At 33.1% G+C, this 21,037-nt stretch overlaps 1 protein-coding gene across 7 annotated transcripts in view; it reads right to left on the bottom strand.

Moving 5' to 3' along the window:
- The window catches only part of NaPi-III (Na[+]-dependent inorganic phosphate cotransporter type III), a 418,225-nt gene that overhangs the window by 16,041 nt on the left and 381,147 nt on the right, over window positions 1-21,037 (bottom strand). For 6 of the 7 annotated variants that reach the window (XM_083129869.1, XM_083129872.1, XM_083129871.1 and 3 more), the window contains 4 exons: window positions 10,685-10,744; window positions 7,644-7,849; window positions 4,838-4,949; window positions 927-985 (listed from right to left, as the gene is read on the bottom strand). In XM_083129869.1, coding sequence (XP_082985995.1) covers window positions 927-985; window positions 4,838-4,949; window positions 7,644-7,849; window positions 10,685-10,744 — 437 coding nt within the window. The remainder of the gene's footprint in view (window positions 1-926; window positions 986-4,837; window positions 4,950-7,643; window positions 7,850-10,684; window positions 10,745-21,037) is intronic. The other variant, XM_083129866.1, reaches the window with a different exon arrangement.

Here is a 21,037-nt window from a genome sequence, read left to right as displayed (position 1 = left end):
CTTTTCAAGGAACTCACAACAAAAGTCATACCAATGCCTGTGATCATCGACACCTGCTGCAGTAGTCGAAGCCTGTATGGTTTGAAGCACAAGCATTTATGAAGAACCCTCCTCCTAGTTGGTATTGACATATCCTGTTTTCCAGCTGCACATGCAACTGATTTGGTGGTCTATGCAGAAAACTTGCTTCTTCTGAGGTAAGTAGATGGGTATCCAGTTGATTTGCATTTACACAAGCAACCTGCTTCACTAAACTGTTTATACTATGCATTTATTGAATTGTTACTAGGTGGGTCCTTACCACATTTGAAACGAAATGCATTTTGTATAGGATTCCAACATGGAAAATGACAGGTGCTGCAGCAATTTTCATGAATGCATTAAACTAGTTCTACATGGCAGTGGACATGTGAGCTAATGGCATGAAAAAAATGAGTTCCTGTTTTTACTTGTATTAGTTTTGTTGCGGTAAGTGCAATACTCTTCTTGTAATAACTTGTCCTAACCCCAAAGAACATTATGAAATACCCAGTATACATAATATTGAACAACAAACACTCAGCACATAAATAAATAAAGTAGCAAATCTCTTTTCTTATACTTTTGTAAGTCTAAAAAAAAACCACTGTTTTATATGATAATATATAAATTATGTTTATTTGATATGCTGATGAAGGAAATAAAATACAGTTAATATTCAGGCGACCATACTGCTGTCATATAATTTCCTTCATACTCCACTTGAAATTAGAAAAGTGAAAAGTTTGATTTAAACTAATAATTGGTACTTAAAAATTAACTATGTTAATTATTATCAATAGGATGAATAATGATAATATTTCCTTCTTTGGAAATATTTACTTGAAAGCAGATATGCATATATCAGAATATCAATTGTTAAAAGTAAAATAAAATAAAATATATACCAGTTCTTCAGTTGCTCTTTCCTTGATCAATGGCACAGCACTGCTATTAGGAGACAATCCTGTAAAATTTAAACAGAAATTACAAGTTCACATTTTGTGGGAAAAAATTGCTTAACTTTGTTTCAAAATATTTAATAATGTTTTTGAAATGTATATTTCAGAAAATCTGCAAAAGAATGTTGATGCATTAGGTATTCCAGTGACCTGAAAGCAAAAACAAAAAAATTATTGTTGTTTTTGTTTCACACAATCATATAGAGATAAAAAAGGATGCATTTCTTTATGATTACCAATAATGGAATATTAGTCAAAACATGGAACAGTGAAATGTAGGCACATGAATTTTGTAGTGTGAGAACCAAAGGAACGTAACTACAAAAATGTAGTTTTCGGCTTTGTTTAACCTGTCTCCTCTTAATAGCTCTATTTGAGTCAGATCAACATACCTTCACCTCTTCTCGTTATCAGTACAGTAGAATCACATATCTCCAATTTACTGATTCTTTTTTAGGTGTCAGACATATTCCTAATAATTAGAGGCACACATTTTTGGTAAATAAAATAGCAAAATTTCGGTACAAAAACAGAGTCAATTTCGGGTTCAAAAGCAGTAAATAAAATAAAATTTCGCTGTTATAGCAGGGAAAAAGCAGTATATAAGATGACATTTTGGTTTTAAAATATGTGAATATAATCCCAAATTTGATTTGAAAACTGCACTTACTACACAAAAGAAACATATCCCTTCTAATAGCACATTTATGTTGTTACCAGAATATTAATTTTATTCTGTATAAAGGGATCCATTTTTGCTTCTCAAATATTGACAGCAGAATTAATCAATTTCCCGTGAATTGCATAACTCACGGGATAATTCTCACTTCAGAAAGTGCCGTGTCGGTAAATAAACTCTACATTTCGTGTTTCAATCTATTTCGCATTTTGCAGTTCATTTAGCCAGTGGCATTGCTTCGTGACAAAACAAGGCTGGAAAATGCACCTCACACCTTTCAGAAACATTAAAAATTAACATTACAATCTGTTATTTCACATTTTGTGTTTTCGTTAAAAACCAAATATGCATGCCTCTACTAACAATACATTTTTCATCTCTTCTGTAAATTTGATAAATTGGAGTTATGTCTGTCTGGTTCTCACACAACAAACTCTAAATTCACAGCTGATGTTGGTTAAGAATGACAAAAAGAATGATACAGGAGTTGGTTAAGGAATTAGCACAGAAATTTATTGAATTTAACAGGAAAGTAAGAACTGATCACCATCATTTTATAAACTACAGCCACACAGAGATCTATGCTATGCAAATAAAATATAGGTGCATTGGAATAGGTTGTGTTCATGCGGATATTTAACTACACTTACTTAAATAAGCCCATATTTTATTATTTCTTGACAATTTTATGCAAAAAATTATATTAATATGCACACAAAATATACTTATGTATCCACATAATGGTTGTTTCATTCCATTAATTTCGGTGATCACTGTCACCATCCACATTTCAACACCAAAATTAATCAAATGAAATAAACTGTTATGTAGATATGCAAATCCATTGTGTGTGTGTATTAATATCTTCCCATGCCTAAAGTAGCATAACATGAAAAAAATTCTACAAAATGTGAAAGAGCCATGAGAAAAGACTGAATTGGGGGAAAAGATACACAAATTATTGTCAATAATTTTTTTTAAAAGAGCTTAGAACAATGATAAAGGGAAATGTAATCACATTATAGAAAATAGTAGGGGAAAAATGCTTAGAAATGAATATTTTTAAAAAAAGCAGGAGAGATTTCCTGAGAAGTATACTGTTAACAAAATGCTCTTACATGTACCAGTATTTACATAATATTGAACAATGAACACTGTGCACACACACATGTTCACTCATATCTTCCTTAGAATTCTGCACAGAAGAAAAACAAAAGTATATAAGGTAGCAAAAAATAAAATTAAGAAGCCTTCTGGAATAAAATTTTGGCAGTCAAGCTTGAAATTACGTATTTTTATGACTATTTCATATGCAACTAGGAACATCAAGCACAAATAATATGGGTGCAAAAGAGGACCCAAAAAACTCATGTAAATTATGATATGCTTGTTGAAAATCTAAATAGAATAATTCAAAATACTGCATTCATTAATTTCATATATCTGAGGAAAATGAATATTTAAAAGTTCTTTCCCTGACACCTCTTTTCCCACAGACTTTATTTCTGTTATGCTTATAGAATGTGTCAGGTGCAGAACCAAAATGTGGGTTACAAATGGAATACAACAAACATTTAAATCACAATTTTTATATTGATTCATCATTCAGGTTTCTCTTTTAACACTTGTGTTCTTTAAGTTTCCTGATTTCCAAATCAAGTGTCACTCTGCATATGGGATATCATGCTTAGGAATAACAGATGCATCAAGTTAATACACTACCTTATTGTGATTGATCATACATTGGCAAATATTTTGCAATAATAAATTAATTAAATAATTTTTACTTCATGAAAGGTGACATATTCACAACAGAAAGAAAGACAAAAATTAAAAAATATCAAAATACAAATATATATTTCTGGGATTTTTTGCTGTCACTTAATTATTTAATTAAACACTTTTACATACAAATATAAAAATGTCAGATTAAAGCTGTTGATGAAAATGTTAACAAAATAGCACAATTTTTCTTGGACACTGTGCTTTGTTTTCACTCAGAATTCTGCACAATAGTGTGTCAATATAGGAATGAATACATTTTCAGAAATTAATACAAAAAATATAATTACTAAATTATTTGCTTGAACGATATGTTGTTGATTAAACTATGATACATAACTGTTAATAATCGTCAAAATTGTTTTCTATAAAATCAAAATTGATTCATAAGTATGTAATAAATACTTACTTATGTACCTAACATCATAAGTATATATGTATAAATAATATATATAAATATATGCATTTCTACTGTTGTTTTTTCTTCAGCAATTTAAGCAAAAAATACTGGTTTGTCCAGAACTCAAACGTTAGTCTCCGGCAAACAGTGCCATTGCTGATTTTTCGTTTCTACCAAATTATAAGGTAATGCAGACATGTAAATGTGAATAATAGGCATTCACTTTAATCAACATGGCATAAGATATTAACTTGCGCACAAAATGAAATGATGATGTGTGAAAAAATACAAAAATATTATATCATTGTGAGATATTTCTCAATGCACATTTCATTATAATATCATTTGCATTGAAAAAAAAATTTTTTACACATATGTTAGTATAGTATAGATGTGGTTTCTTGTCATATATTATTATTCTTGTAATATATTATTATTATCATCATTACTTGTCATTCTCTACAAATTTGAAAATGATTCAGAAGATCAAAACACAACCATTTCCCTCCAATTTTACTTTTCTTCCAGTTCTAGGAATACAGTCACAGACCAATACAAGAAGGAAAATAATTTTTGAAGCTTTCCTGGTGGCGAATGATAAAGAGGTTTTCTCAGGATATCTGCCACGTGATTTCTGGATAGGCTTCCAAGTTTTTGAGAGCTAACATCACTCTAATCTTCTGGGATTGACGTTAGGTCTCGAAAGCTCGGAAGCCTATCCGGAACTCACCTGGTTGATATTTCAAGAAAACCTCTCTCTGTATTATGAAGGAAAAGTTTGCCAGACATGGTTTTTAGAAATCGGAATTATTTCTTAAAATCTCACTGATATTGAAGATGCACTATATGAAACTGAATTTCTAAGTTACAATTTTCAGTCCTGCTGTTATTGCATCTGGAGGAAAAGTTGGAAATTGGGGGGCAACATGAATTTTAGTGCAACCTAAAATGAATTTCACACTATTATAGCCTGAAAATTCACAGTGCAATACATACCACATGCAGGGGAAACCTGTCCACTAGAAGTACCTTGGGGTGGAAGAAGACTATTGCCATTGGCAGACAGGTGGGTCACATAACCATATTCAGTGTCAATCGCAGTTGATTCCTGCGGTAAACAGGAAAAGTGTTCTGTTTTATACAGACAACTAGTGTCTTGCTACATCTAAGTACATACCTGCTGATTTCTCCTTGCTGGACATCCTTGGTATTGAACTTGGGGTTAGTATGATTTATTAGTGATTAGCAAAACACAAAGTATAAATTATTCTATTGTTAATTATGAATCAAAGAAAATGTTAGTACTGTATGTAACTTAGAGATATGCCAATATGACATTTCTGTATATGGAATTGAATATCGATTATGAGTACCGGTAAATTTTATATCAGTACCTTGTCAGCATTTTAACAATATGCATTTATCAGCTGGTATTGATAGTGTACAAATACTTGTAGTCTGAAGGTTATGGTGATAAAAGTAATGTTTTTACTTAGGATATTTTGTGTCACTCAAAGATGTATTAGACTTTTCATTCCATGGTTAAAACAGAAAATGGCACCAAATTAAGGGCATCTGCAAATCCCAACAGTTATTTGAGGGTCAAGTGTTTTACATGCATCTGGTGGCACATTCATTGGTCATCAAGCATATTGAGTTGGGAAGAAATAATCAAAAGCAGTTTGAAAGCTCCTTCAGATAAACATAAAAAGGGAAATTCAGAAGAAAATAATATAAGAAATAAACATTAAGAAAGAAAAAGTCAGAAGAGGAATGAATATAAAAGAAACATGAATAAAGAAGGACAGAAAAGTAAAGAGACAGAAAAAAGTAGAAAATACTACTAATGAACAAGAGAGAGAAGAAGAGGAATTAAGATAGTGAAAGGAGAAAAAGAACCAAATTAAAGGAGAAAGGAATAAAAGGAAATATATAAGTAGAAAATAAATGGTGGAAATTAAGCACAGACTACATTGAAAAAAAGGGGAAAGAAATTTTGTGTACAATTTGAGTAGAAAAAAATTACTATTTTTGCTTTGTTCAAGGATCCCTCAATCCTCCCTGTGGTGGCCGACCCATGGTGCCAACCCTTCTATCCAATTACTACTGTTAAATATATATGTAGCTTCTTTTAGGCAGCTTTGAGACCAAAATGACAAGTGACACATGTCAGGCAACAACCAACAGTGTCACTTGGAAATGAACCTTCAGAAATAAAAGCAACCTTTCCTACCAGAGTGACACTAGAAGCTGCACATGTTGCCACTCAGACTTGGGTGCTTTTTCAGTAGTGTGCATCATGTTGCCCTGATCTGTTAGTGAATGAATGCAGAGTGAATGATTTCTTATTGATTGATGGGCCCATGTTGATTGTCACTTGTCACTTTGGTGTGATACTGTCATGTCACATGTGACTTGTCGATTGTCACTTTGGTCTGAAACCTCCTTTATATCTACAAAAATCTAGCAGATTACACTTTTCAAGAAGTTGAGTGATGCAATTCACAGGGCAGCAGCAGAACAAGAAACAAGGATGAAAAGCTAGTATTCTTCTGTGCTTGTGTCATTTGGTGTTACATGCGATTCAACTTCATAAAAAAAAAATGCATTTCATCCTATTTTTGAGAGCTTTAGTAATATTATAAACATTATGATCTCTACACTTGGTCCAGTTCACTCTGTTCCATGGGCATAACTTGGAGCCTAACTTGGGGGGGTTTAAACTTGAAGCTCAACTTTGGGAGGGCAGAATCGAAAAGTTTTCCATCCCATAAATGGTAAAAATTGTCTGCATCCAGGATTATTACGTTTACGAAATCACAAATACAGTATTGCTCTTTATTACTTGTTCCCCCTTGCCCTGCCAATTTATGACCATGAATCTGTCCTATGTAACAAAACTTCACCCACATGCCACAATATGTTAAAAATATTTTGTGGTAGAGAAGGCTCCCGCAGCCTTAACTTTGCCATGGAAAATAAGACAAAATAAATAAATAAATATTTTAGAATTATTGTACATTTTGTTACCAATAGCTGTGCAAACATTTTCTTACAAAGAATGAACAAAGAACCAAGAAGTGTATGAATATATACAGTATGTGTATATATGTGTGTGTATATATTTATATATTTGTGAAATGGACATATAGTGATGACAAATTTGTGGGAAGGGGTTAAAAAAAAAACCTTCCAAAAATTTACTACAAAAAAGGTCATGCATGAAAAATTATGGGAAGGTTAATGCACAATTTTCCTTCAGGATTTTTTTTTTAATGTTAAGGTTTCTTTAAAAAAATACTATATCATGCAGTTTCAGATCCAAACCCATACCTAGGTACAGTAGTATTTACTTTATAGATAAAAGTCATTTACATTAAATTCGTGCATAGGCATCTGAATGTGTTGTTTGCATGTTTTGTATGTTAAGAGGTACAAATCAAACACAAAAAAATTGACCCACCTTTAATTTGCATGTGCACAATATTTGCTCATCCTGTAAAGTTGACCATGTTATACAATTAAAATTGTTTATAAACAAAGGGTAACTTATTCATAGACTGAACAAGAAATGTGGGGTAATGTGTACTAGGTACTTCCTAGTAAATTAAACTGGTATATATAAAGTAAAACATAGAAGCTGCAAGTAAAAGTTTGTATTCCTTACAGTGACATGTCTTAAAAATAATTATAATATTCCACATAACAATAAAAGAACACCATACTTGCAACTACATTCATAAGTCATGTTCAAAAATTATTAATAAAAGTAGAATAAAATAATAAGAATGAGCATGTTTACCTTGCCATTAAGCTTTGTTTCAGCTGAAAGAAATCCATTTGTTTGTAATGATCCATTAGCTTGAGTAAATCGATATGTTTGACCTGGGACAGATAAGTTACCCCTCTCATTAAACTTAGTAATCTCAATCATTTCAGAATTCATCTTTGATAAATCTTCAGACGATATATTCTTAGAATCATGAGGGCTTGGGTCCCTGGAAGTTTCTGAAAAAATAAATTCAAATAATGTTTCAAAATTACATTTTTGTGCATACAGTGCCAATAACATCATCAGAAACATGCAGATAACATTAACTTTAGTAGGAAGTACTGTAATAATCCAAGCTTTTTGATACATCATTCTTCCTTGAAGAAAGAAAAATAGTTTAACAAACAGAAGGGAGCATTATCAATGCATATTTTCATTAAATGCCATTGGCCCGTGCTCTTATACTTACTCCACATATGGCTACAGAGGTGAACAATATGACAAAATTCATTCAATCCAAATCTCTAGAAGCCCGACCCTGTGGCCGAGTGGTTAGCACATCGCGCTGCGATGCCAAGGGGTCTCGGGTTCAAATCCCGGTCTGGCTTGGTTGTTTGTGAATGTCCATTCATCAATTTCATCATTTCATCACTCATCCCCATCTTCGCAAATTAGCCAAGAGGCACAAAACACGAAGTAAAATAAACTAAATCAATCAATCAATCAATCAAATCTCTAGAAATACAGAAGAACCCCGATTTTACATTCCTGGATTTTATATTTCCCTGTATCATACATTCAATCCTCATGGTACCAATAGACCACAATGATATACAATTTTCCCATTTTATGTTTTTCTGCATTTTAAGTTATTACATCTTGGTCCTCTGTAAAACATAAAATCGAGTTTCCAATGTACATATTAACAACCTAAAAATTTCATTCTGATATATTTTATATGCGCTCTGTGCAGAATTTGGAAGAGTTCTTGATAAAATTATACTTTACCAAAACTGTTCATCAGTAAAATTTATATTCCCAGTTCAATATTCTCTAAATAAAATATTACACAGTCATAACACCATTAAGCCTTGTTTCCATGATATGAAAAACTCCATATGCTGACCAAGGCAGAAATTTATTTTATTTTAAAACATAAACTAAACCTAACGTTTCAACCTTCTAGCAAGGTCTTCTTCAGACTCCTCTGACTCAGAATCAGATCATTTGTACTTGGTACAGATTTCTGCTTTTGTCAGCATATTGAGATTTTAATACAAAGTTATACTTAGCATAAGAGATATTTGTGTACAAAAGTTTTGTATAGTTTCAGAAACAACTCAAAGTACAAAGTTAATGAACATTTATGTAAAAGTTTGATTGCCTCACAGCAAATGAAAATCTATATCTGTATTATGTGCAATTGCATATTACAAATACACGTGGTGAAAAATGCACCAAAGCAACTTTTTAAAATTTCACACATAAGCAAATAGAGTGCATTAAAACAACTATTTTACAATACATCTGATCTGCTGTTTGTTGTGAGTAGCTACAGTTTGAAAGCATTGTTAATATTGCTGTACCAATAATGAAAGGGGCATTCAGTGAGTAGTGTTAAGTTTCATGCAAACAAATACATACCATTAAAAATAACACACATGCTACTGTATGTTCTTCGACAAATATTGAAGATCCCACAACGTTATGTATAAACCCACAAAATATAGGACACGATTTTTTTTTCATTCATATGCAATCACATGGTTTTGGTTTACACAACATTTAAGCATATGTGTAAAATACATTAATATGTATAATATGTGACTTTGGATTTTTGGATTACATGAATTTTCTCAAAATTTAAGATCTGAATAAACAATTTAGAAGTCTATGTATGTAATGATATATTGCTGACACTGTACTCAAATTGTAATTTTCCTCTTTTACTAGCTATTCAAGCTTGGATATGATAGCCATAAATCACCTCCAACTAAATAACAATGTCTAATACTGTCAAGATGAATTAATAACTAGCATACTCAAATTTCAACCAACAAGTTACAAAATAAAATTGAATAAAAGATGAACATGAATATTACAGGCTAATTTTGATGAACTCAGGTCTTAAATATTTTTCTGAAATATTCTTAACTGATACGAAATGACAGTTTATCTTTGATTGTCAATTTCATTGTAAATTTCAGAGTTTTTAAACTGGGATTACATTCTATGTCATTTTGTTATATTTGACAATTCAATTAGTAAAACATTTAGTTCTATGAATATGATCGTTTTTAATTTAACATGATCTGTTCAGTTGCCTGCCACAGATAATTATCAACAACAAAAAATCCTACAGAGAGAATGCTTAATATCAAGCTTGGTATTGGAAATGACCTGGTACCACTGAGTATGAAAACTTAATTTACAACATGCATTGATTTCAAAATATTAAAATTCAAATTAAATATATCTATTAGCTGTTTCTTTGTTTTATCATTCTCTTCCTATCCAACTTTACACTTTAAGTGATTGTTTTAGAAGTTTAAGAAATATTTTTTCTAACTTGCATAAAACTTTTATAATTATACATTATCTGTGGTTATATTGATGTTTTTCAAAGTATATTTTAAGGGTATTCTCAGGAAAGTTGTATGTACAACCTAATAAGCTTTGATTATGGTCTTTTAATAGAAACATTATTCATACAACAACTCTTTATATAAATGCATAATGTACTTGGTTCAGCAAATAGCAAATGTGCATAAATGTAATAGAAATGATCTATTCTATATACCACAAAGTACAGAAATTCCACTATGTTGGAATACTCATAATGTTATTTCCAGTAAATATTTTTCAGGTTTTGAATTGCATTATTCTTTTTTAAATGAAGTTAACAAACTGTTAATGGAGTACTCCCAAATGAACAAAGTCTGGATTAAAAAAAAAAGATATGTGTAAATTTTTAAAGAAAGACGTCTGATAATGACAAGTGAACATGGTCATTGTAACGTCAGGGGCTGCTAGAAGCCACAGCAGCTCCCACTCCTGGTTTTAATCATTACCTGCTGAGCCACCGAATGTAAAATGCACAGCTGCAGCGCTTTCTTTTGTTGCCAGTTCTTCTGCAAAAATAAGTGACAAAAAATAAAATGAGATAACTCCAACTGCAAAAAAAAAGGAAAGCCCACATTGACAAAAAGCTACATTATGTCCCAGACAAATACAAGTACAAGGCTTTAACTACAATACCCAACACAACAGTATTATTATGACAGGAAGAGGCGAGACTATAATATATTGTGTCAGATAGGAATTCAAACTAACATTGTGGCTGGGGAATTAGCAAACAAGGGAATGAAACAAAGTCAAAGTTTGTCTTTAAGTCCACTTTATGCACAGATAGGCTAATCAGGATTGGACATACAGTTTAAAGTGGGATTCGAACCACTATGTACCTCCATTGGCAGATGAAGCAAGATTTCACCAGCTACACCCATATGAAGTAAAAACACGTAGCCATATGTATATATTTATTATGTTCTGAAAATTAATATGTAAAATTAAGGCAATGCTAAACAAATAGGTACCTGTCAGTAGCAGAGGTACATGTTTCATGTTGTAAATATTGATTTTTTTTGTAATTTTGTCTCGTTCTGTAGACTACATTGTTGATATTTCTATCTACAGTAGTTTCAGCATGTTTATAGTTTATTGAATTAGAAGAGCAGTCCTACTTTCTAATATTAATTTATTTCTTATTCCAATGTGACTGAAATGTAAAATGATAGATTTTGGATCAGTCTGTGCCAGGGGAGAATTATTGCCCAGAATTTGACAATTAATGTTAGTTTGAAAAATATACCTTATTTACAAGTTTTACATTCAGAATGTGACTGACTAATATTCAATATAGAGACTCTAATGCTTCCTTACTTGTTTTCTATAGTAACATCGCCACAATATATTATATTATCCAAATAATACTGCATATGTTCAACATTACTACAGGGCTCAAAAAACACTACATCTGTCACATACAAATGCTGTAGCTACGAAAAAGAGTGCCTGCTTAGTATTATGTCCCAAAAAATATACTTGCACAGAGTAAGAAAAAAATAATGTGTGTATTCTTTACAATAAGAACCAGCCTCACAGTGCACAGAATACAGACAGAGAGAGAGAGACCCACAAATAGCAAGGAAGCTTGAAGATTCTAGTAAGATTGTCAAAAAGTGATACATATATATTATTTATTCTCATGAAACAGACTACATTAACTTTCTCAATTTTTTTAAGCATCTTTAAGTATAGATAACTACACATACTTAGAAGTATATTTTTTGGGACACTTGGTATGTGCCTGTTAACACAAAAAGCACCCATGTACAAAGAAATTATTGCATTTTTAATGGCATTTACATATCAACAGTGTCCAGCATGCTTTGTTACAGGGTTAGAAAGATAAATATACCCTACCAGTAATGAAAGGCCACATAACAAGATTTTATTGCAGCATTCTTCTATTCATGGTATATTTTCATAACAATTATATTAACTATAGACTCATTATTATATACTTTTGTTTACCCAATTCAGTACCCACACCACATGTTGAGGGGGAAATCTTACTATAAGGAAATTGGTAGAATCAATAATATATTTCCAAAAATAAGTGAGAAAAACAAAAGACATTGTATTATTTCCAAACTTGACAGAAAATTCTTTATTTAACATTTCTAAATCTCCCTAAATAACACTTTTAAAATTGGTTACATGAATACATTAGCAAATATGTTATAACCAGTACATTGGTTTTTAACATATTTACAATGGTTCATTTCCTTGTAATACTTATTTTCCAAGAGAGAAAGAAAGAGAGAGGATGGGGGAGTGCAGAATAATTATAGATTTTGTATCGTAATCTTGAATTACTGACTTACATTCTGCATAGTTCATATGACGTTCTGCTGAATGTGGTAACACCGGGAATTTGATTAAATTCAGTAGCGTGCAGTGACCATTTAGATAGCCAAAGCACTGAATATATAATTTTTAAATAAACAGTAGTACTTCAAGGGGCAGACTTGCATTGATAAAAACACCGCATGCCACTGCTTTGCAGCATTTTAGCCTTTCACAGGCTCCGCAAATTTGCCTCTCGACACTTTCGGGGAGTCTAATTATCCTGGGAATTATGCAAAATTCAAATTGGTTTCCGAAGCAGTGCTTCGGTAGCTTAGCTTGTATGCAAGCCACTGATTAAATTAAATGTTTGACAATTTTATACAGATAGTGTGCGATAATGTGACAATTCACTTAGTAAGAAAATAGCATTTGTCTAATCCAGTCATTTCCAAGTCTCTTTTCATTGGAGTGCCTCTTCAACATCGCAAACCTTACAATTAAATATCTCTATGTGTACAAATCCATCTATGACTCGACATATCTTTCAGCAGTACTGTGCCACTGGTGTGATGTTCATTATATTTAAGGCCTCCCCGATGGCGCAGTGGTAGCGTCGTCGCCTTCTAATCAAGGGTTCCCGGGTTCGATACACGGTGAAGGCACATAGTGGTTCAGATCCCACTTTAAACTGTAGGTCCAGTCCCGATTAGTCTTTCTGTGCATAAAGTGGACTTAAAACAACAAATCAATCAATCAATCATTATATTTAAGGTGGCCGCGGCGATTGGGTGCCAAAACGGGGTGGCATAAAGTAGGGGCACTGTCTCCATTAATATGATAACATGACTCCACTGTATAAGAAACAGAAAACAAAAAAATTGTTCACCAATTTTATAATATATTCTGTTCTTCACATGTAAGCTTGTTGTGTAGTAGTGTGGGAGGAGCAGCACCGTTGGATTTCTAAATTTTTTCATTATCAAAAAAAATGAATTAAAACTTTCAATCAGCTGTATAATTGTACAAATGTTAAGAAAATACCAATACGTCATTATCTCCAAACAGTAGATCATTGGGAACTAGCTCATAGGCATCACAGTATACCATACCACGTGAGTTTTTTTGTACACTTCACAAGAATTATTATTTTTTAATTCAAAAAGTGTCCAAAATTTGAGCTGAAGAATGTAAGAAATATAAGAGTAAAAATGTAGAATAACATGGTATTCAATTTGCAGCCATTATTCTAGAATGTAAAGCCAAAGAAATGACATTATTAAAAACAAACAAATACAGGGTGGCCCACAAAAGGTAGTATTAAGTAGTCAGTATTATGATTACATTTATTTGAGTTACCCTGTACAATAGTATGATTCCTCTCAGTATTTCTTAGAAGTGTCTGTAGATGAGGTTAACTGATGATCAACCACAACCCAGGAACAGTGGTTGTTGACTAAAGTTGAGGGTTATGGATGTTCAACTACACATGTAGCAGATGAAGTATATCAAATTGAATGAGCAGCAAATTCTATAATAGTGGAGGTTAAACTTACCCCACTGTAAGAATTTGTCTTAATCAAAGAGCAATTATGCTTTTCTATGATTATGTGAGTTAATCACATTATAGAATATTCCAGATCTATATTTTTGGTAACAATGTATAATTTCAACCATATATCTTGTACTGTCAAAAATCAAGCAATTGCTGTACCAAGAAGAGAAGACACTTTGGTGCTGTCATTGAATTTTCAACCCTAAGCAAGCGAGGGAAGCATGGGGGATGCAATCTGCTGCTTGCCATGTAATCCCGCATATGCATTGCCAAAATGTGAAGCAGGGCGCTAAGTGGGTGCAGGGCCTTGGGGATACAGGACAGGGCATATAACTATTTTTTTTCAGCTCTGAATAAAAATCAGAGATTTTTGTTCCCTAGTCTGAAATACAGGGGTACATTATCACAATTTAAACATTATTACATATAATAAACAATTGCTTTATATATTTCGTATCATCTTCTAACAATAATAAGCAGGACAGGTTGTAGGTTAAAACTAAAAATTATGGGAGGTAAATAAAAGTTTCTCAATTAGTGTTTCTTTCTGATGTACCACTAATACAACATTCATTATATTTAATTACAGAACTGAGTATGATCAACAATTCTCTTTTTTTTATGTTTCAATTAATTTGACAATGTAGGGAATTTACATTGTTCATAGAAAATGATATTTTCACTTCATGATTTCATTCTATAATTAAACGAACAGTGTAGATTAACTATTTTTTAAATATTTGATCACAATTTTTACATAGTACTTTCTTTAGAATGTGATTTCAGTAATTTTGGATTTTTTTTTAAATATGTCAAAACAATCCATACAGTCGGGAGAAATAAGATTAGTAGTTTAATCAAAAGCACCAGCATCCTATAAACTCGTACTTTAAAGTGTAAGCTAATGTCCTAGAAAGTGTATTAGGTGTTACTTCTTTCTATATGCAATAGTTACTTCAAGTGAATATCAAGCATTGTGGCCTGATTAATTTATGCTTTGGTAGAAAACAAAAAGATGAATTACAGAAAAAATAAATTACACTTAGTTGGTGACTGGCTACAGCACTACCTAATTCCAAGCTCACTCCTAAGGGAGTTTTCACACTGAAGTGACAAGCAACATGTGACACATGTCATTTGAAAAATAACCAGCGATATGTGACACATGCCATTTGAAAAATAATCAATCAACAGCCATGTTTCACACCATAGTGGCGTAGCAGGTGGACAATTGATGAAATCCTCAAGTGGCATCCTACATATGTTGCTTTAGTGTGAAATCTTCCTTCATTCTATATTGCACTTAATGGAACAATCAATAAACTGCAGTTCTTTATTTCAGTGTGGGGAGTGCGGGTGCTCTAAGATTACCTTTGTACCACAAGACATCACCACATACTGAAGTCCCAAGTTACTGAACTTCAAATTCTATTATTGCTATGTGATGATACATGTAAAATAGTACAAATTCATTAAGTATCATAATGCAATTTTAAAACCTGCATTTCTTATAAAAGTTGAGAAATCAATATTTACAATTTCCCGAACATATGCTGATGGATGTCATGTGCTGGCAGAGTCATAAATTAGCATCATATCATTCAATCATATAATACAAGGGGTAAAATCACATTAAAAATGCACACAAGCGAATGTCATATGGATATACAGCTGACTGAAGTTCCTTTTCTTAATTTTCATCTTGATATTTAGTAGCAGTTGGTGTGTGTTCATACTGTTCTATAATTTCATGAGAAATACAGTTTGCTATAATGCATTATTTGTAAATTATATTTATAATTAATTGATATTTTAATCTCCTGGATTAAATGATATCATACCTAATTCTTTCTTTTCTTCCTAAATTTATACACCAAAATTGGCTGATATCCCTAAGATAGACATTAATTTTATGAAATATGAACATTTAGGCTGACGAGCATTAGTAGAAGAATATATCATTCTTCACATTTGGTTTTCTAACCTGAACAAATATTCTAAACATTTCACTCCTGGAGAAGGGGAAGAGGTAAAACAAACTATAAAATTTGGCTAAATTGTAGGCTCCAAATAGTGTTGATGCTAAAATAAGGGGAAAAAAGTGTGTTTGCACACTTACAAAATTGGAAGTAATAACCTTTAACCACTATTTTTTTATCAGTGTGTTCTCTCCATCCATTATTATATGGATTAAGATAAGAATGAAGTTCATTATTTTGCTTTAAACCTAGTTAGGCATGCTGCATACTATTCTATTACTGAACATCAGTTACTGTTGGGAAAGTTATTACATCTGTTTTTTTGGAAGAAAGAAAAGTAGAATTACAAGTTAACTGATGGATCTGGGGATGGACTATAGAAAAATAGCATACTGGGAGAACAACTGGAGACTTAAGCCAATAAAATATTGTAAAAAATCTAAGCATCAAATAACTTTTTGTTGCTATATATCAATACTGGTAACATAAACTTAGTTTCCTATAATATCTACTAACATTACTTTATTCCAATAGTGTCATAATTATGAAATAATTGCTAGGCTGTATATCAACTCTAGAGGCAGATTACTACATTTATTAATCAGTTATAGAGATTTAAAATGTACATCACAACAACGGAGAGTAAAAAAATGTATTTATCAGTAGAAATATTTATGAATGAATAAAAAAAAATGTGAAGAAATGGGATAAAATGTTATATTTCTACTAGGAAGTATATATACATCTATGAATTATATTACAAAAGAAGTAGCATGATGTGACATATTATCTGTGATCTTTAATACCCTCAATATATCACTATGGAAACTTCTTGGGATAGAACATACTAGCTACTTCACATTAAAAGCAGCAGAGCATGCTATGAGGTCAGGAGTCCGGGTTCAAATCTCAGCGTGGACATGGGTGTTCTTTGTGAGTGTCCCTTAATTAATTTCATCATATCATCAATCATCCTCATCTTTGCAATTAGTCAAAAGTGGCAGAGAAGTGAAGTAAAATACAGCAAATCAATCAATTTGTTTTAAAACTCACAATACCTGCACTGACAAACTAAGAAAATGAATGTAAGCACTTATTTTCAAAATCTCTCCTGTCGATCAAACAAATTTACATAGCAAGTAATGGAAAAGATGTAAATGTGTTTAAAAGTGTTCTATAGAGACAAAAGCAAGACTCGTGAACCCTTGCAGCACAAGAATATTGTTTTCCATAAAAGATGTACATTTTAACACACGTGCACACATTTACACGTGTTTCATTACATAATACTTATATTTCTTTGATGGACAAGAGATGTGTTAAAAATAAGCTTGCCATGTAATAAATATCTATGGAATATATCCCAGTCTATTCTACTATATTATCCGTACCCAATATGTAACTACTAATATTGGTGTACGTGTGCAAGGTGACAAGGTAATCCTGCACCCCTCATCCTTGCAAGTTATGATGATCCATCAAATACACTGTTTTCATGTGTTTTATTTCTGAGAAATCATAAGTGGCTATATCTGTTCAAAACCTTTTTTTTAAAAAATAATAAGTACTTCATTTGACAATGCTATAATTCCACCTTGTATGTACAAAAGGGTGGGGCAAGTGAGACAGGTTGGGCAGGTGTGCCCACCATAGAATAATTCTAATCAACTGTATCATATTATCCCCCCAACCCCCATTTCCTCCCATTGAGTTAGTGGAAACTGTAGAAGTATCATCGCCTTGTATCAAGGAGTCATGGGTTTGATACCTGGTGGAGGAACATTGCACAGTGATTCGGATCCCATTTTAAACTATAGATCCTATCTGTGCATAAAGTGGACTTAAAACATCAATTCAATTTTTGTAAGAAAATAAATAAACTGTGGAAACAAAAGAAGTTGCATGTTAGCAGTGCTCAAATTGAATACAAGTAGAAGGAGAAGTGACTACAGATATTTTTTTTTATATTTAGATATTTTTTAAAGTTTTATTACCCATCTGATAGAAGTCAATTCAAATTGTGCTGTTAAAACAACAAACTGTAAAGTTCAGAATTTGTTTAAAGTCTACTTTATGATCAGACAGGCTAATCGGGACTGGCCATAAAGGCATGTGTGGGAGGGAGAGAGCTGGAGGTGATGTGATCAGCACCATGCTTCGTCCATCTTTACCTGCCAGGTACTGTTAAACCTCAGAGCCACTCCATGCATTGGCATTGCTCGAAAATTCCCACCTCAAAATTGAACCCGGGTCTTCCATGTGGTAGTCAGGCACCTACCCACTGGACCACTATGGTTCTTGTGAAGGACAACATGGGAGTTAAATACAGGAAGTATGCTATGCTTCCTTTCATGTTCCTGCACTCTGACACACAGGATGAACATGTTATGTTCAGAATGTAATGTTAGAAGCTGTATGTCATTATTTTAAAATTTTCTTCATTTCTTTCATTATTAAAAATACGTATCTTCTTACTACAATGCTTTTCTGTTATCAAATACAGCTACAAAAATTTCCTTCTTCCTTGTACCACTATAAATAAAGTTTGATGTCCTCTGGGTGAACTCTGGGTATAATTTGACAACAATGGCTCGAAAATGAAGTTAATGAGAAAATTATCATCTCATAAATACAATCCAGAGTCCATCACAATGCAGATAATGCTTGGTAAAATCATGTAGCTTGTTAAACAGCTTACCACCAGCTGTGATATAGATGTGGACCTTGGAAACACAGAAAATAAGAAACTTGGCATTTAGCCCAGTTGAAAACTTTACTGGGTAATGATAAATAATTTTGCACAATAAATTGTTTTCAAGATTGAACTAATCAAGTCTGTATACTTCAAATAAATTAATGACCATCTTCCCTAGCTACTTCCACATATACCAGTGATACTTGAATAACATGATGATGATGATGATAATAATATAAAGAATGATTCAATAGACAACGCAAACAAGAATTTATATTTTCCATGCTGCAAAGAAGATAAAAAAAGTCCCCAGATGCGGTCTAAGACATCATGCTTTGGGCTCTGGTTACAGGATGCATGCAGGTTCAAGTCTCCTGGGGGAAGCATATTCGGCCAGTGTCTGGGACCAGTGGCTACCTAACATCGTGAGGACATTGGGAAGCTACCTAACATCGTGAGGACATTGGGAAGCTACGAAAGAGTAGTGTAACCCGATCATGGAAACCTATACAACAATGACTGGAGGTTTGTCGTGCTGACCAAATCACTGGGGGTATGTGGGAGTGTTCCGTATTGAAATGCTTAAGTGTCGAAAATAAGGTGGAACTGCTAGTCTTTCATTGCGGAAATGCTAAAACAATGAAATCAGAGGAGAAAGGTTAGTCAAATTTGAGATTTCTCTATACATATGTTATGTATGTTAGGGATTGTCAGTGCTGTCAAAACCTTTCCTTTTTTTTCTGTGCATCCTTCTTTTAGCACTAGCAGGCTAATGGGGTTGATGGAATTAGAGCCTCTCCCAAAATTGCATCAAAATCAAAATTTTCAAATGAAATTTAAGAAGTAAAGAACTCGTGAAAACCAATGTGATAAAAGCAAACCTTCTTTAAAATTAACTCCTATTATCAAATTTGTCTTTGAACAAATTTTAAAATGAATGTTAAAAATGGTAACTACAAAATATTTTATTGTGTATCCCCACCACAGCAGAATGTATAAATGTAATATCCACCTTTACACTTTCAGCTTCCTAAAAAAAAAATCCTGTGTGTGCTAGTGCCTGTTAGAAATATATGAGCAAAGTTTTAAATAATGGCAGAAAACTTGAAAGGAGGGGAAAATAGAATAAATTAGAATTCACATTGTAACTCCACAGATAAATATTAACACAACTGCATGTATAATGGTATACATATACTTGTAGTTCAACCATCAGTCTTCGAATAGTTGCTTGCTTGCTTGCTTTATCGTGGCTCACACCGCCTATCCTTTGCGGTTTCTAGCCATCGGGCCCGCTTGATTTGATCCGACTTCTTCTTGTCTCCTGTCGTTGTTCCTTATGGCACCTGCACAATACACTTTCACTTTCACTCTTGATTTTCACTATGGGAGGGTATCCTGTTAGGTATGTTACACTGTGATCTTCCTTATTGTTTTTGTTTACATTGAGATGTTGTGTTTTCGTGCGAAGCTATATAGCGTCCACATGATGGGAGCTCGAGGCTGACTTATCAGGGTTGGGATTGACGCCGGAAATGGAACAGCTAGTCGAAGTAGGGTTTGATACAACTGTTCCCGATGGGCTTGTCGTAAGGGGCATTGGAAAAACAGATGAGTTATTGTTTGGCTGGGTTCTCCGCATTGACAGGAAGTTATAGGTACCGCATTTATCCTTGCCAAATGTTGATTCACCAGAACGTGACCCGTGCGCATTCTCAAGGTGAACACAATCACGGCCCGAGGCATTTTCAAGGATTGATACCAAGGTTGTTTTGTGCCGATGTGCGTGTTCCACTTATAGGTGGTTGTGTTTTGTAATTCGTGTGCACACCATTCATCCCATTCGTGTTGGATTTTCATTTTTACGCGAGGGAGCAAGTCTGTGTAAGGCAAGCGTAAGGGGGTTACATGTTCGAGTGTCCGAGCTTGCTTTGCGTAGATGTCTACGAAGTCGTGAGATTTGTTTTGATTGGAATGTGCCTTGATGTAGGTAAAGGTCACTTCTTGTCCCCGTTTTCGGAGCCGTAACGCTGCACTTTGAATAAGATATGGGAAAATCGTAAGTTTATAGGCTGCAGTGCCTGCTCTTGACAACGTTTGGAGCACGCTCAAGGCGTCGGTCAGTATAAGACATTGTGGCAGGCCCGACGCGAGGATGTGAAGTAATGCTCTATATATTGCATAGCATTCCGCCGAAAAAATTGACGCGTCGGGAGGTAATTTAAATTGTCTAATTATGTTCTGGGACGGGATATAAAATGCAGAACCTACTGCGGTATCATCT

This window comes from Lepisma saccharinum, chromosome 10 (genome assembly GCF_977018435.1).
Source record: "Lepisma saccharinum chromosome 10, izLepSacc3.1, whole genome shotgun sequence".
In the NCBI taxonomy this organism is placed as follows: Eukaryota; Metazoa; Arthropoda; class Insecta; order Zygentoma; family Lepismatidae; genus Lepisma; species Lepisma saccharinum.
Note: the sequence above shows the minus strand (reverse complement) of the source record. Positions and strands in the feature narration are given on the sequence as shown.